This window comes from Ceratotherium simum, chromosome 32 (genome assembly GCF_057802395.1).
Source record: "Ceratotherium simum simum isolate JZ-2026a chromosome 32, ASM5780239v1, whole genome shotgun sequence".
Classification (NCBI taxonomy): Eukaryota; Metazoa; Chordata; class Mammalia; order Perissodactyla; family Rhinocerotidae; genus Ceratotherium; species Ceratotherium simum.
Genome location: NC_141931.1, coordinates 22,560,699 through 22,577,799, shown reverse-complemented (window position 1 = coordinate 22,577,799; position 17,101 = coordinate 22,560,699). Strand labels below are relative to the sequence as shown.

General features: G+C 40.5%; 1 protein-coding gene across 6 annotated transcripts in view; it reads left to right on the top strand.

The window, feature by feature from the left end:
- CELF2 (CUGBP Elav-like family member 2) overlaps positions 1-17,101 on the top strand; it is a 307,113-nt gene that overhangs the window by 281,182 nt on the left and 8,830 nt on the right. For 3 of the 6 annotated variants that reach the window (XM_087420836.1, XM_087420839.1, XM_087420840.1), the window contains exons 10-11: positions 6,220-6,339; positions 13,409-13,606. In XM_087420836.1, coding sequence (XP_087276962.1) covers positions 6,220-6,339; positions 13,409-13,606 — 318 coding nt within the window. Of the gene's footprint in view, positions 1-6,219; positions 6,352-13,408; positions 13,607-17,101 lie in introns of all 6 variants that reach the window. The other 3 variants (XM_087420841.1, XM_087420838.1, XM_087420837.1) reach the window with 2 other exon arrangements.

Sequence of the window (17,101 nt, the reverse complement as noted above, 5' to 3'; positions counted from 1 at the left end):
GTTTTTGGCCCTGGAGCACAAATTGCCCCCACAGTGTGATTCAATTAAAGACAGGTCCCTTGATAGGGAAAGTCTTCAAGGCCATTCCTTAAATTCCTTCCCCTCAGGGAGAGTTATGGAGCTTTCTGTTCTTGTGACTTCTCTCTGTGGGTAGAACCTCTGTGCCATTGCTCTGGGAGCTGAGGACAGGCACAGTGGCTTGCTTTGCTTCAAGTGACCTCTGGTCTACAAGAGGGATGCTATGTGAGGGCAGCAGCACCTGGTCTTCTTGGCTTGCTTCTCCAGGCATAGAACCTCCACCCTATAAGCAAGATGGGGTGAGGGTAATTGGGCCCAGTGTTCTCAGAGTGCTGTGCCTGGGGTAGAGCTTCCACTCTATAGGTAGAAGCTGGTTTGAGGAAAGGACTCCCACACTTGGCCTGGAATAGAGCTTCTGCAGGAGAGAGCTGGGAGCGGGGGGTAGTTGTTAGAAGTGCCCATGGTCTCCCCCTCCCTGGGAAAAACCATAGCCCTAGATTTGGAGCTGTGGGGAGAAGGAGCCCCCATCTTCTTGGCTACAGCCACTTGGGGTAGAGATTTCATTACATTAACCTTGAGGGGTGGCAGGGAGTAGCAGAAAGGGAGCAGGTTGTGGCTCAGGTGCCACAGACTCTTGCTGTTCTTACTGAGATTTAGTAAATTTTCTTGAGAAAGAACTTTGTTTTTCTTTCAAGGACCTTTCAAAACTTTAACTCAGAAGAGCCTTCCTTCTCACCCATTTGTGGTGTATTCAGGCTGTCATATATTTTAGTTCTAGCTGGGTTTTTACTTTTTATTCCAATACATTATCTTTATTTTATATAGCATTTACTTAGATTTGGCCACATATTTACCACATCTTTTGCTTATTATTCCCTCTTCTTTCATCTGGGATCATTTCTCCTTTAGTTTGAAGTAAACCCTATAGAACTTTATTTAGTGAGGGTCTATTGGTGAAAAAGGCTCTTAGCTTTTGTGTGAAAATTACTTTTTTATTTTGTCCTAGTTAGTGAAATATATTTTCTATTTCTATTTTCTATATTTTCTGGATATTCTAGGTTGGTAGTTAATTTATCTCAGCACCTTTTACTAACCTGTCTTACATTATTACTATTGCAATGTCAGGTGTTGAGATGTACTGTGGTCCTCAGAGGGAACTTTTTCTCCCTGGTTGTTTTTAAGATCTTCTCCTTGTCTTTGGTATTCTGTATTTTTTGCTGTGGTACATCTAATTATGTGTTTATTTTTATTGTTCCTGATTGGGATTCATTGGGATCCCTGAATATGTGGATTGTTTTGGGAAGGGGATATTTTTTATCAGTTCTGAAATGTTTTCAGTCATTAACTGTTCTCATATTGCCTTTTCCCCATTCTCTTCCTCCAGGAACTTCAGCTAGACATATGTTAGATCTGTTCCGTGTCACTTAACCTCTCATATTTCCTATCTCAGTTTCTCAGTTATGTATAATCTCCTCAAATCTGCCTTCTGGCTCACCAAATTCTCTCTTTGACTGGATCTAATATACGGTTAAATCTATGTATCTATTGAATTTTCTGTTTTGATTATTATATTTTTCATTCTTAGGACTTGAATTTTATCAGTATGCTTGGTTATTTTTAATAATCAGTTGCTTTTCTCATTTTTCAAACCCTTTTATATTTTTGCAAACATATCAAATGTACCTCCTTTGTATTGTGTGCTAATAATTCCAATATCTGAAGTCTTCGTGGATCTAAATATGGTGTCTAACTCTGTCTCTGCTGCTTCTCACTCTTGGTATTTGGTTTACTTGTATATTTTGTGATTTTTGATAGTGAGCGTAACTATCTTGGAACTTTATTTCTTAGAATTCTTTAGGTTGAAAATAGGCCTTTTCAAGGATGACTTATATGATTCTGCAAGGTGCTGGAGGAAAGTACAAGCTGGGGACCAGTTTAAATTCATGGCTTGAGGGTTTTTGATCATGCAGATAAAATAAAGTTGGGTTGCAAACTTATGTGAGGGCTGGCTTATTGTTACGCATTATCAGAGGGAAATTCCCCTTGCCCTCCACAGCACTAAATTTTGAGATAGGCAGTTTTCCTTATGGTTTCCGAAGTGGGAGTGTTTCTTGTTCATCCTTACGTTGATTGTTCAGCCTTTTCGGGTTCCAGACTTATGGTGGGGTGGTCTCCTATTAGATGCTATACCTCAGGTGGGCCCTAGACTTTCTTGTATTTCTTATGCACTGGGAGGCTTTGACAACTGAAGCCTAAATTTATCCGGTTTAACAAATGCCCTTAAGGCAAAAACTGCCTTCAATGTGCTACTTAATTCTCTGGGTTCTCCGTTTCACTTAAGTCATTAATTTCTGAGTATTCCTTACTGAGTTCCAGTTATTGATGTGATTAAAAATATTTTTTTTAATCTTATTAAGGATTTTAGTTTTTTTCAGTGGGAGAGTCTCTCTGGTAACCTAGTCCACCCAACTGCCAGAAACAGAAGTCTCTCCATCTGGGGTATTTCCCATGGAGAAATACCTTTATATCTGATGTCAGTCTGCATGTGATAGCCCGTACCAGACTGTTGTGCCAGTGAGTAAGGGGTAAAAACTGTTCCTAATGCATGCTCTGATTCTAAGCCAGTAATAAAGGCCTGAAGAATTTTCACACGATTTGAGCTGACACCAGGGAGGTACTTCTAGAATGGTAGTATGAGATCTGTGGACTCTTGCCCCAGCGAAACAACCATAACTGAGGAAAACTGTAAATATCAACCACTTAAAGTCTTTAGAAATTGTCCTAGGTACATATACAAATGGAGAAATGTTCTGGCAAAGAATAAGGATTAACTTTCATTTTCATAAGTGTTATGTATGACAGTTAAAATTTTTATGGTAACATGTAAAAGAATAGAAATATACGTTACCTCCAAAGTAGTAGAGGGGGAAAATGGAATATGAAAAAACCTACAGGGCCAGTCCGGTGGCGTAGCAGTTATGTTCGTGCACTCCACTTCAGCCCAGGGTTCACTGGTTCGGATCCTGGGCACGGACCTACTCACCACTCATCAAGCCACACTGTGGCGGCATCCCACATAGAAGAACTAGAAGGACCTACAACTAGGATATACAACTATGTGCTGGGGCTTTGTGGAAAAGAAAAGAAAAAAAAAAAAAAAGAGAAAGATGGGCAACAGATGTTAGCTCAGGGCCAGTCTTCCTTAAAAAAAAAAAAAAGAAAGAAAGAAGATCAAGAAATTTGTAAAATGTTTATCCAAAAAGAAAAAAACCTACAAATAAACCTGAAGAAAGAAGAGAAAAAAATATAATATAGGCAGGACATATAGCACAAAATTTAAATTGTTCTACTAAAAGACCATTACATTATTAGGCTGTATTACAGAAGGAAAACCTGTTTGTATATTGATTATAAGAGATATAGCTAAAATATAGTAAGACAAAATATAATACAAAAATGTAAAAAGATAGCAAATGATGTGTCACGCAAATAACCAAAAAAGCTGATGCTGCTTTTTTTTTTAACATTATACGAAACAGACTTCAAGGTAAAACTAGAAATAAAGAGATCACCATGAAAAGTTAATTTCACCAGAAGATATAATAATTTACGAACATCTACGCAAGTAGTAACATAGCTTCAAGATATACTCGGAAAAAACTTACATATTTACATGGAGAGATGGGCATTACTGTAGTGGAAGATGTTCACATGCTTCTCTCGGTAACTGACAGATTAAGCGGACAAAGAAATGTGACTTAAATGTAAATGTTCCTGATTTTAAAAACTTATTAAGAGGATATTATGAATAATTTTATAGCAATATAAATTTGAAAACTTAAATGAAATATACAAATTCCTAGAAAGGTATAACTTAATAAAACTGATTCAAGAGAAAAAAGAAAAGTTGAATAATCCTATTTATTAGAGAAATGTAATCGGTATTTTAAAATTTACTGACAAGTTCTACCGAACATTTAAGTTACAAGTAATTTCAATCTTACACAATCTATTCCAGAAAAATGGAAAAATAAGGGCAATCTCTCAATCACTTTATGAGAGCAAAAGCTTGGTAGCAAAACTAAGGATAGTACAGAAGGAAAAATGAAGGCCAATCTTATTCATGTACAGAGATGAAAAAATCCTAAACAAGATATTACCACATAATGAAGCCAAGGAATTATGGCTAGTTTTGCTAGGTGTAATAATGGTTTTGAGGTTTTAAAAGAAAATGTCCACTATTTTTAGAGTTGCATACTAAAATATGTAGGGGTGATGTCATAAGATCTGAAATTTGCTTTAAAATATACTTGGGGGGGCAGTGTAGGCTGGTTCTTAAATATTCTAGAATCTACACATGAGTTTATGGGAATTTGTCATGTTCTTATCTCTGCTTTTGTGTGTATTTGAAAAGTTTCATAATCCAAAAGGACTAGAAACAGTGACTTGATTATGTATAATTTTCTTTTAAAAAGAGAAAGAAAATACATACATATTATGAGGTGTCAGAAGCTAATGCCATACATGGACAGAAATGTGACAAGGTGGGAAATTCATTTTTTTAGGCATTTGATCTGACCTCATCCAAAAGGGATCCCAAGCAAGGTGCATTGCAAGCCATGCTGTGTGGTCTCTGAGGCAGAGCGGGGATGAGCTCCAGCTGGGCAGGAACATTCTAGGAGGATGGATGAAGTTCCTGGCCATCATAGATGGAAAGGAAGTTCACATATGCACAGTGATTTCACAGCTAGATATGGACCAAGTGCTTCCTTTAGCAGTGGTCAGTTACGTTTAGCCTTTACCTCCATCCACAGGATAAAGGTACGTGAAAAGATGATGTACGTGAAAAGATGATGTACGTGAAAAATCAGAAGATTGTAAAGCTATGCAAATGTATGCAAATGTAAGATACTTGAAATGTTATTTACAGAAGCAATTATATGTGTAAAAGGGATAGGGAGTGCGGCTACTCTGAAAAACAGTTTGGTGTTTCTTCAAAATGTTAAACACAGATTTATCATATGACCCAGCTATCCCACTCCTAGGCATATATACTCAAGAGAACTGAAAACATATGTCTACACAAAAACACATATACAAATGTTCACCACATCATTATTCATAATAGCCCAAAAGTGGAAACAATCAAGATGCTCACAACTTATGAATGGGTAAACAAAATGTGGTATTTCCATACAGTGGAATATTATTCAGCAATGAAAAGGAATGAAGTACAGACACATGCTCCAACATGGATGAACCTTGAAAACATTTTGCTAAGTGAAAGAAGCCAGTCACAAAAGGTCACATATTTTATGATTCCAGCTGTATGAAATATCCAGACTAAGCAAATCCATCGAGACAGAAAGTATATTCATGGTTGCCAGTGTCGAAGGAGAAGGGAGAATGGGGAATGAGTGCTAATGGGTATGGGTTTCTTTGGGGGGGGGGGGGTGATAAAAATCTTCTAAAATTACATAGTGGTGCTGGTTGTACAACTCTGTGAATAACTAAAAACCACTGAATTGTACACTTTAAACGGGTAAATTTTATGATACGTGAATTATATCCCAGTAAAGCTGTTATTTAAAAGGGTTGGGGGAACAGAGGAAGGAAAATTTGGGCCAAAATGGTTTTACCTCGTGTCACTCACCCCCTCAATTACCACTACCACCTGGGTCCCCAAGTCTTCTGTAAACTCAGAAGATGTATAGTTTGTTTTTCAAAACTGCATTGAGAAAATGCTAAGTCTGAAGCAGAAACAGTAAGAAAGCCAGGAATTGCCATGTTATGCCCCCACCACTCCCTCTTTTTGTGCCTGTAATTTGTTGACTGAGATGAAGAGGTGGCTTCAAGGACTGAGGCTCTCCTAACGTGGGTCTAAGGAAGGATCAGCCTACCCAGAAGGATAGGCCTCCTATTCTTGAATTTTCCCCTACTAATCAGCAATGAGCATATTCGAGGTACTGGCAAAACAGAGCTGGATGATTAGTTTTAATCACCAAATCTAATTGTCAAAATTGCCGCAAGTACCATCCCATGTCTCCCACACTAAACACAGAAGCGTGGCTTCCAGGCTTCGGATGACTGAACGACTCCCTGCTCCTTCTGTGGTGAGGACAGGTGACTTTCCAGGCCAGTTGGCTTTTACTCATCTTGTTCTTTCTCCCCCCATTTTCCTATCTCCCTTTTGTTTTTCAGTGGCTGCTTCAACCCCCAACTCCACTGCTGGTGCAGCCATGAATTCTTTGACCTCTCTTGGGACTCTGCAAGGACTGGCGGGAGCCACTGTTGGACTGAATAATATTAATGCACTAGCAGGTACCATAAACAGTGAGTATCTGCTGCTCTGGTGGACAGCCTTCCCCCAAATTCTCCAAGGAAAACGGTCAGCCAGAAATGACCCAAAAAGGATACGTAACAGAGAACTAAAACTTGGGTTGGAGGAGCACATGTTTTGACAGGCAAACGCTATCTACGTTCTTTTGCCTCAAGACACACCCAACCCTCACCACCCCTGGAGTCTTTTCTAATGTGTAGTATGTGTATTCATCCATAGATTTCTGTGCTAGTTGATGGATAATTGCAGGTTTCAAGGGGTTTGGTTTTGTTTTGTTCTTGTGAGAGGCAGTGTGTTATAACAGAAAAATTACTGGGCTAGAAGTCAGGACCCATGGGTCCAGCACCAAATCTGCTACTAGTCACCTGCAGAGTTTTAGGCAAATCACTGCCCCAGCTCTGGGCTTCCGAGTCCCCATTCAAAAACGGAAAGTTCTGGATCAGATGATCTTAAAGGTGCCCTCCAGCTCTAAATCTCAAAGATTCATGACAATTATATAGGCGGGAAAATGAGGCCTTGGAAAGAAGGAAATGCAGCTGAGTGGAGAGGAGCCATTGCTGCAGGTCACCTTATCTGGAGTCGTTATTAAGCACCATAGGCATGAGTCACTTTACAGCAGGGCATCTCTAAAGGGGCATTATTCTACTAGGGCAGGTTGAAGCAAAGTAAGGCAAATCACTTACAGAATTACTTAGTTCAGAAACACGGGGACTCACCAAAGAACTCTAGGTTCTGTCCTACACAGCCTACCCACTTCTGGCATTTTAGATCTACTATCCTCTGGCCAGAGTACTACCCAACCAGAAGATAAATATAATTTAGGCTCGTGCTTGATGTTGGCTCCAGCACTGGGGGAAACTGATCCTCAGCCCACAGAGGAGACACTTCATTTGCCTTTCCCTTGGTTTGGTCCCCGCTGGGTGCCTGAGAGTAGCCAAGCCCAGCAAGTCCATGACAGCCTAAAGAAATTCTGATTTGGGGGCCCAGTTACCCACCATGCAGCCCGGACAACCCAACACCTGCCCATTTTAAGCTTTAAGAAAGGGGACCTTGGCAAGTTGCCCTATTTTAAGCCAAGACTCAATAAGTGAACTCTTTTTAAAGGGTGAGCAGGCAGGACAATTTTTTTAAAAAGCAAAAATATCCCAATCATTCTATACTTGAAAAGCTCGAAAAGAATACCTTGCCATTTACTGGGGAAAAAAGAACCTAGAACTCATTCAAATGAAGACGGATGAGAAAATAAATCATATTTTTAGAGGTGGGAAATGTTCAGGTTTTATTAATCCTTTTATTCAGATGCTCTGGGGAAAAAAAAAAAAAAAAAAACTTGGACTGAGTTTTATCTGACCATAGGCCAAAAAAAGAAGAAAAAGATTTTTCCTTCCAGATACGTTTAGCAAATAGTGTATGAAGTGGTACCAGGTGACAGCAGAAGGTTTTATTCCAGCGAGACTGCCTCCAGCTCCCCCTTCCCAGCAGCCCCGGGGGAGCCTCATTGCCTTGACTCCTGTTTCTGACCTTGTTCTGCAGACGCTCCAACCCACCTGTCCTGCCCTCGGGGGCGGATGTGTGTGTGTGTGCACAGCCCTTCATGCTGCTTCTCTTGCCCCGGGACCTAGTTCCCCTAAAACAAGGACTTTGATTTGATCACCTTCCTGTCCTTGGTCTGCAAAGTAACAGGCCAGTGGGAATGGCTGTCCTCCTCAGCACGTGCTCATGACTGCTGTGTGTTGTCCTCTTGTCTGTGTGGTCCCAGCGCTCCATCCTGTTCTGTTGTACTTGGTGGGGATTTTCCCATCGTTATCGTGAGGGACTAGAGAGGGACTTTGTTGAATGGCAGAGAAACCATGACTAGTTCTTGTGTGGGGTCTGTGTTATACAAATTTTGCTTCTGGCAAGGAAACAGGCTTCAATTGTTATGTGTTTTAAATTCTTTGCCATTGGGTTGATACAAGTATGTATAGTTCGTGGAAAATTAGGAATGTTTCTAGTTTCAAATAACCCCTACCAGACAGTATATATCAGGAAAATGTTTAATTAAACCAAAAATCATGCCCAAACAAAAATACATTCCTTGTGACTTGGTGAATGTTACTAGTGCAGACCTATGTAATAATCCCAACGTTGGCTTGGAGCTAATATTTGCTGCTTGTCTCAAATACCAAGAGAAAACCTTGTAATATAGAATGTCCTCTTTCAGACCATTCTTCCTCGACAGACATGATGATGCTACCTGTCCTACTAGAAAATTCTCAAAGAAGGTAGTCAAGAAATGGTTACCTGGACAGAGGCAGCTTCTAAAATAGTTGGCCACATTTCCATATCATTGCTATTTCCTACCCCACTCTGTCCCAGGAACCATTACTTGCTACCATAAGGAGAGTTTTTTGGTTTTCTCAATAGGTCTGACTTTTTTCTGTGGACAAAGGAGCCAAGAAAACAGTAGATGGAATCCACAGTTAATTCTAGAACTCATCTAGCGTCAGTTTTACCCCCTTCCCTGCCAGAGGGCTCCTCACTTCCCCCTCAGAATAAAGTTTTGGTTAGTAGACAAGTAGCTAAATTAAACAGTTTGAGCTTGAGATCCTTTTTCTTCCTTTACACATTCATGAAAGGAGGGATTAAAAAAGTACAGTATTCTAAAGCTAAAAGCAGAAATCCGGCAAGATCAGAAGGAAGGAATGTGGGTAATTCACTAACAGAGCCTTCACTTCTGGATCGTTTGAGAGTTCTCCAGGCATGTTTCGTTTATTAACATCTGAACTAAGACGAAGAAAATACTTTTTCCGGATATGTCCACCCAAAAGTCTGTATCTGATTTTGTGTTTAAATATATGTCCAGTGGCATCCTTATTTTTCTTTGTTTAAATGGCATAATTCTTCCAAATGGCTTACCATGTAGTGCTTAAAATTATGACTGTCTAAATAAAACCAGCCACAAATGCCTGGTGAATTGTGTTTATGGAAATATTTTGTGTAAAGAAGAAAAAAGAGAAGATGCTCTGGACATATTATTGTGCCTTGTTACCCTTTATTACTGTTTTAATATGTATTCTTGGAATATATAAAGACATATGTAGTTAGATACATACACAAGCACACACAACCTCACACACACTTATGACCATATTAACACAGGCATGTATATAAATGCCACTAATTGTGCATATTCATATTCATCTACCCTGGTTCTAGACATTTTATCCTTAAGTTCTTATTATCAGCTTGCTGCTTAGAAGGATATACCTCATCTATACCAAGGAAAACTTATCCCAGTAAATAGATGACAAATCTATGAGAATGTGTTAATCCATTCCTCACTTCTGCTGTCTTGTTTTATTTGGTAGAAAACTAGCAGAGTGGGCTGCACATAAATGTAGTTTGCTTATGGTACTCTCCCCTGATTCTAATTTTTAGTACTATCTTCACAGTGGCCATAAACAGTGTTAATGTTCATATTTATGGGTGAGTCCTTCTGTGTCACTTGCACAGATTTACTCAGGAATCTCACAGCTCCTTGGGTCTCCATCAGTTGAGGGTCTCTGGAGAGCAATTAAGTTTAAGGCGCTTAGTAGTCAGGATAGGCTCTAACTTTATTGATAGAGCATTTGTAAAGACCTTCCCTTGTTGAGGTTTGCCACACCCGCCATTTTGTTCCAGCCTTCCTCATCAAATAGCAAGCCTGGGAGTCTAGATTAAATGGGATGAAGTGATCCATCCATTTGGCCTTTTCAAAGAAAAGCTATTCTTTTAAGGGGAAGCATTTCATTCAACTTAACCTTCTTCAAACCTCAGTTTCTATTGTCCAAAGTTTTTAGATGTGATCAGAATACCAGCAGCTAAATTGACAAGTGCTATCTTTGCTATAATGGTTATTTAATATAGACTAACATCAGATCATTCACAGAAATAACTCTCAATTTGAAATCTTCCTTTCATGGTTCTTCGGATTCTACCAGCTAATCCACTGCCTATTCTACTTGGATTTGGCAAACACACACCTCAGATTTTCTGAGATAGTTTTGGTTTTCAATATTCTCGATGCACTTGTACTTGTTAGAATATTTACCCTAATTTTTTGTTCAGAAGGATGGTTATAGCATGGAGGAGGAAAGCCCTGGGCTGGAGAGGACCTGGCTGGTCCCCTCTTTGGCATCAACACCCTTTTACGTGGTGCCTCCTTGACTGTCTCCATCCCTATACCAGGCAGGTTAAGGCCAGCCATGACTACCTCCCACACACACGGAATCAGCTGAAGCAAGCAGAACCCTTCAGAAAGCAGATCTGCCCTGAGGTATAGTCCAGAAACACAGCCAGCCACTGTGAAGTGGAGGCAAGAAGATTGTGTGGATTTTGGTGGCATATCAGTTCCTAGAGCTGCAGGCCTCACAAGGACTCTAGTCGTGAAACATCCAGCCAGTCTTTCAGAAGCGTGAAGTTCATTCGGCTTCTATGTTTCAAGAGAAAAAAAAAAATGGCAAAAAGGAGGAAAGAGAAGTAAAAAGATAATTCTCCTAACTTGGACAATTAAAAAAGTCCCCATGCCAGAAGGGAAGGAGTTGGGCACCAATGACCACTGCAATTAAATACCACCTATGTGTCTAGCCCTCTGGAGAAGCCAGGTCATGGAAGCTACACATGACAGGAAGGCACTCCTAAGGGTCGTACATGGCAGGGCCTGAAAACTCCGAGGCCCTCAGGTGACAAGGTACCATGGAGATGCAGTGCTCTCAACCACTCCATTGATGCCAGGGGGATCCGGAGACAGTCGTTGTAGTGGAGCTTCTGTCTTTAGCCCTTATGTGTCAGACAGCTGTGCTCCACGCACACGTGGAACCATATGGCTTGGGGTGTAGGTAGAGTGGCAAGTCACTGCTCACTTCCCTGCTAGACTCTCTGCCCACACAGGAATCCGACTTTCCAGAGGGCTGAGCCCATGATGTGATCCTCTGTATCCCTAGCACCTATTGACAGCCCGACAAAAATGAAACCAAGGGCACTTATCAACTGTGCCCGGCAATTCCCAGGTTATTTTACAACCCGTCTCCGAAAAGAAACATTGATGTTTCTTTGCATTCACACAAATATTGAGAGGCGAGAATGAAATAAGACCAAAAGGGGAAAAGAGAAATAAATACTCCCTACTCTCCAGCAGCCATAAGAATAACAGGGATGGAGAAGAAAGGAGGCACGAGGTAAATGTGATTCGTTGGTGTCTGAGGCATTGTTTAGAGTAATTAGGAGGACAAACTATTTCCAAGCTCTTGAACAGCTCTTATAGAGAGAGAGAGAGAGAATAGACTCTTTCAAAGTAAGAATCTTCAAGGAGAGTCAGCAAGACCTCTGCTGGCCAACACCTTTTTAGCTTAGCTTGTATTTGCTAGATCTGCTGGGAATCACTTCCTTCTTCAGTAGGCTGGTTATTCCATTCTCCTGTCCCTCAGACTCTCCTCGCCGCTCCACCCCACCCCAATCCTCTATCTGTCCTGAGAAGACCATACTTGGTAACATCACCCAAGGCCCAGTTCTGTCTTCTCGATCACCCCAGGGAAGAATACGAGACCTAAGCACTATGAGATTCCTCTACTGTAAAGCCCTGGTCTAAATCATATCTTGTATGTAGTCCTTTTAGTCTAAGAGATGAAGTTGTCAAAATAACAGAAACACGTATGGAGTAAGTAGAACATTCCCCACCTCCTCTATTTCCTGTGGATGGCAAGCCAAAACGTTGATGGGAGTGTTGAGGTATTGGAGGTATTGGATTCCTCTGTATACTTTCTAAGCATCCTTATCTGAGTTGTTGTCTATTCTCATTAGACTTACCAAGTTTTTTCACAGTTATCTTTGCTATTTTGATCGTCCTAATCAATAACCCTAATCCCTTCAAGATTTTCGTTAAGGTTTTCAGTAAGTTCTTCCCAGAAACAGACTTTTTAAAAAATGTTTAATCATAAAAGGGAACTAAAGGCAATTCTGATGTCACCTCTTCCATTTCCTGAGTTTATATGAAAGTTAACACTCTATAAAGTATTGCTTGTTTTGACTCACTATTCAGGGAAAATGTGACACAGCCAGCAACCATAAGAGAGCAAAAGAGCAGCCAGGATTCAAGGAAAAAAATCAAAAAAGTATGCTGACCAACATCCAGTTCACATCAGTTAATAGCCAAGATCCAGCTTACAGACACGAGTGTTCCTTCAGTTGACTGAAAAACGTGACATGGCGCTCTTTCACTGGTGGAACCCCAGTGACGTGGGCACTGATTAATATTCCTTTGTGTGTGTGTCTATTTGCTGCCAAAAATGGCCCCATTCCATTTCTAGCCTTTCAAACTGAAGAAGCAACTTCAGTTCTCTGCAATTAGAGGAGGGGTCCACATTTTTCCCTATGCCTTAATTCTTAATCAGCTCGGCTCTTCCTCAAGTCCTAGTCCCTGACAGCATCCTTCAAATGTTTAGGAAAGCCAGTTAATGGAACTGCCGATTCACTGGTTTATTGAGTTCAGGGTTTGTCTTCTCTGCCATTTCCTCATCCAACAGCTTAAGGGAGAAAAGTTTTATTTTATCCTTTCCTCCTCAACGCCTTGAGCCATCCCATGGCTCCTCAAAGAGCCCAGTAAATGGATTTAAGTGTACAGATGTTACAGGCCTCTGCCACTAATGTGTTTTTACATGCTTCTCAGCTCTAAGAAGCAGAAGGCTTTTATTTCAAAGAGATGATAACAGTACTTGCCAGTAGCACATTGCATGGAATTAAGATGTATTGTCTAACTGTAGTGCCTCCGTGAATTGTGATTGCTGGCCTAGGGAGTGAGGGTTATCATTGCTCGTGGCGGGGGGGGGGGGGGTTGTCGTTTGTATGTTGTATGTTTACCATTATTATGATTTATTACTGCATAGTTTCGTTTTTAATTTCATGTGGGTTTGGTTGGTGTGCTAGCTGCATGCACTTGCTGTTGTACTTGTGTCAAATGATTCTCTAACTTCCTTTGGAAAGCACTAATGAAAAGTGCTGTTTCTCTTCTCTATTGTTGGGTTTTTTGTAAAGTTGCTCAAATGCTCTCAGGTATGGCGGCTCTGAATGGAGGACTTGGCGCCACGGGCTTGACGAATGGCACAGCGGGCACCATGGACGCCCTCACCCAGGCCTACTCAGGGATTCAGCAGTACGCGGCAGCGGCACTGCCCACTCTGTACAGCCAGAGCTTGCTGCAACAGCAGAGCGCTGCAGGCAGCCAGAAGGAAGGTACGTGCCTCCCCGTGGCCCAGGGCACGGCTGGTGTGACCAGCCCAACGGGCAGCATTCGCCTTTAGAGCAGGTTATCGAAGAAACTAGACTGAACCAGGATCGTAAGAAAAACCATTTTATTCCTCGCACTCCTGTTTTTTTTAAGAAACCTGATAAGCCTAAACCATTTGTTTCAATCTTCTTTCCTATTCAGTCTTATATTTTATCTTTTGATTTCATTTTTCATCTACCTCTTAAGATGGATTTCTCACCCATTGCGTGCTTATACACAATTACTTAGTAGTTGCTGCCATCCAAAAATTGTCAGGAACCTGCTCTCCCAAGTCAGCATGGACCACCTGTTATTTCTCCCCGACACATAAACTCCTCGATAATAGGAGGGATGAACTGATACCGTCTTCTGTGGGCAAAGCGCTCTTTCTGACAGGTCCCAGGTTTCTTGGGGTCCACATCCCCTGTGATTGTGTAGCGTGGCTTTCAGTAGATGATGGTTTCCAGGTTAATGATAAAATCCACTGTTAGGATTGACTCCGGCCTTGCTTAATTGGGGGTGTTCTGGGAAAGCGAATTAGTGATTGATTGCCTTGCTTCTCTGCCAATAAAGCAAATAAATATCAGGAAGTTAATGCTAAGAATAAATTAAAGCTAATTATAAAATAGTTAATGAGCTAGTCCAAAGAGGGAGAGCTTGTCTTTTTCTTTCTTCCTTTTGGTTTCTTCCTCCTTAATTGAAGTTGCTTTAAAGCAAAATCTGCAACATGATGTTTATTCTCTTCATGTCTTGTCTAGAAGACAGGAAAAGAAGCTAGAGAAGTACTGCTAAAGAAGTTTCTTTAATTTCTTTCCCTTCTCTTTTATCCACACCCCAGAGTTACAAACTGTTTTTGTCTGAATACTTTGACTTTAAACATGGTGTTCTATAAGAAATAAAATAGTTTTACTGTGTAGAGTGAATTTTAAAGGGGACACAGCCTTAAATAGACGTGTGTAAAAAAAAATAAAAGGTTTTTGTCTGTTCATAAATATAGAGATCATTAAAAATGAAAGATATATGAAAATCTAAGTTATTTTTCATTATTTCAACTTTCTCTTGACTCTTAGTTGAACTGTTACTGTAGATATTTTAAAACACACACACAGCTGTTCAGATAGCTCCGCTTCCCCAGACGTGTGGAGACCCTACATCATAAACACCAGGACTTCCCAAAGAAACGCCTGTATGGAGGTCCCTTTGTTTGGGGTCTACCGTGGTGACAAGTAAGGGCAAGAGGAGGAGTGCTGTAAGATAATGATGTCCTCAGAAGAGACCATAAAAGCCACTTCCCTCACATGCATTTTGGAGAATGTAGGTCACCTCTCCATTATCCACCAGGGCCTATATAGCAAACTCTATATAGCCTGTGTCACTAAAAAATATCAGTCAGTCACCAGCAGACTCAAAATTTAGTGGTTTAAGGATAAAGCCTGGGGCCGGAAACAGTATTTTTCTCAGTTGCTTCACCCCAGCCCACTGCCCTAAATTTCCATGCCTTGAGATTTAGGGGTTTAGGGCTGTGCAGTAATGAACGTTCCTCTGGGATTAATGTGAAATAGTTGGAAATTACTATTGCCAATTCCAGATTATTTATATTTAGGTATGTGGGCTTCCAGTAGCATGGTTTTAGGGTTTTTGATTTTTTTGTTGGTGGTGTTTTTGGTGTGTTCAGTTATTTTAATCATCTCTCACCTTCTTATATCTGATCTCTTTTTCTCACCCAGTTAACGTGTGCTCAAAGAATTTAAACCATCTTAATATGAGTTTAACTAAGATACAATTTAAAAGGCAAGTTATACTGGAAAACAAAAGCCATAATGAATTCCACTACTAAATAGATTTTTATGTTTTCTACTCTATAGTTCTATGCTTTAGTCAAGAGAGTTGAAAGTCAACTTGATGTGTTTAGTCATGTACTTAGTGTATATTTAGCCACAGGAAAATGAGCCAGTCCGGCTTTGTAAAGAAATTGGTTTTAATTTTTTCCCAGCTAAATCTTCCGAAGGGTTATGGCAGCCCTACAGCTCTAAATCCAGGAAAGGTGACCACCTTTTCTGCCATTCCTGAATATCCTCGGACCTCTTTCACACCTTCCCATTTTCCTTTATTTGCAGGAGGCAGGTCACGCACACACAAATAGATAGAGGCTCTGGATACCCAACAAGAAGCTAGCAGGCGCTGGCGGTCTGATCCCAACACCCCACCTGCTTTACGCTAGATCAAATGCCCTATGAGAAATACAAAATATGAACACCTAAGCAGCTGGGACCCACAATATAACACAGAGAACTCTAACAAGTTAAAATAACATGTGCTAGGAGAAATCTGAGGAATGTGTGATTTGTCAGCAGGTTTTCACTACACAGAGAGGTGAGGAGGATACACACATGGAATCCTCAAAAAAAGTTTTGTTTTTTTTTACCCTTAGTATCTATGGCAATAGCTGCCTTCTTTGCATACGAGAGGTTTTCCATATCAAATCACCTTTTTCTCATTTTAGTGTTAAAAATTTTGGCAGTTGGCAAAATCAAACTGTTTCTTGGTGATGGAAAAAACTGGGCGTCTACAGCAGAAGATGCTGGTGGCATTTTTGTCCTGGAAAAATGATGAATGAAAGGACAAAGCCTCCTTGAGTTTACCTGTCTTCATATTTTCTTGGTCCCCCTATCTGGCACAGATATGTTCAGAATGTACAGCATTCTAGAATGCCAGGATTATCCAGGCATAGCCAGTAATCTGTCGTAGTGCATTAAAATTGCATTTTCTCTCCAGGCTTCAGGAGGTGAGATGACATTACAATCCACATTGGGTCCCATTAATCCTCATTTGTGCGTTTGGATCTTTTATTTACAAGGAACATTAAATCTGGGCAGTACCAGATTTGCCCAGTGTACATATTGCAAAGGACATGCACGGCATTTAGCACTCAGAACATCCATTTCCAGTGTTTTGGTTTTGCATCTGTTCATGTTAGGTTTTGATTTTTTAAGTTTTTTAAAACCAGGGAACATTTGGGGACCTAAGCCCTGCAGTTGTGTCCCTTTCAACAGACACTGCCTCCCCTGCACTGGAATGCGGATAGGTCCATGGAAATTGTGAGTGATATAAAAAGTTAAAGTGGTCAAGTAGACACGTAAATAGGGAAGAAATGCTTCATCTCTGTGGCTTCAGAAATTTGCCTCAAGAAGTCTTCCTTGTGAAGTCTCATTCATTAGAACATTTTTTTCTTTTATGATTTTTTTGTGGAAAGAAACCTGATTTGACTTTTCTTTACAAAGATGTTTATCAATTTTATTTTTATGAAGTTCTTTTGACCCCAGTTTTATTTTTCTTTGCCTCCTCCCCCCAATCAAGGGAACCCACTGCAGCCTGTCCCCTGGGGCTTGTGAATGCTAGTTAAGGTTCCATGAACCAGCTGCAGAGGTTACTTTACCAGTCTGTGAACTCCCTTCCCTCCC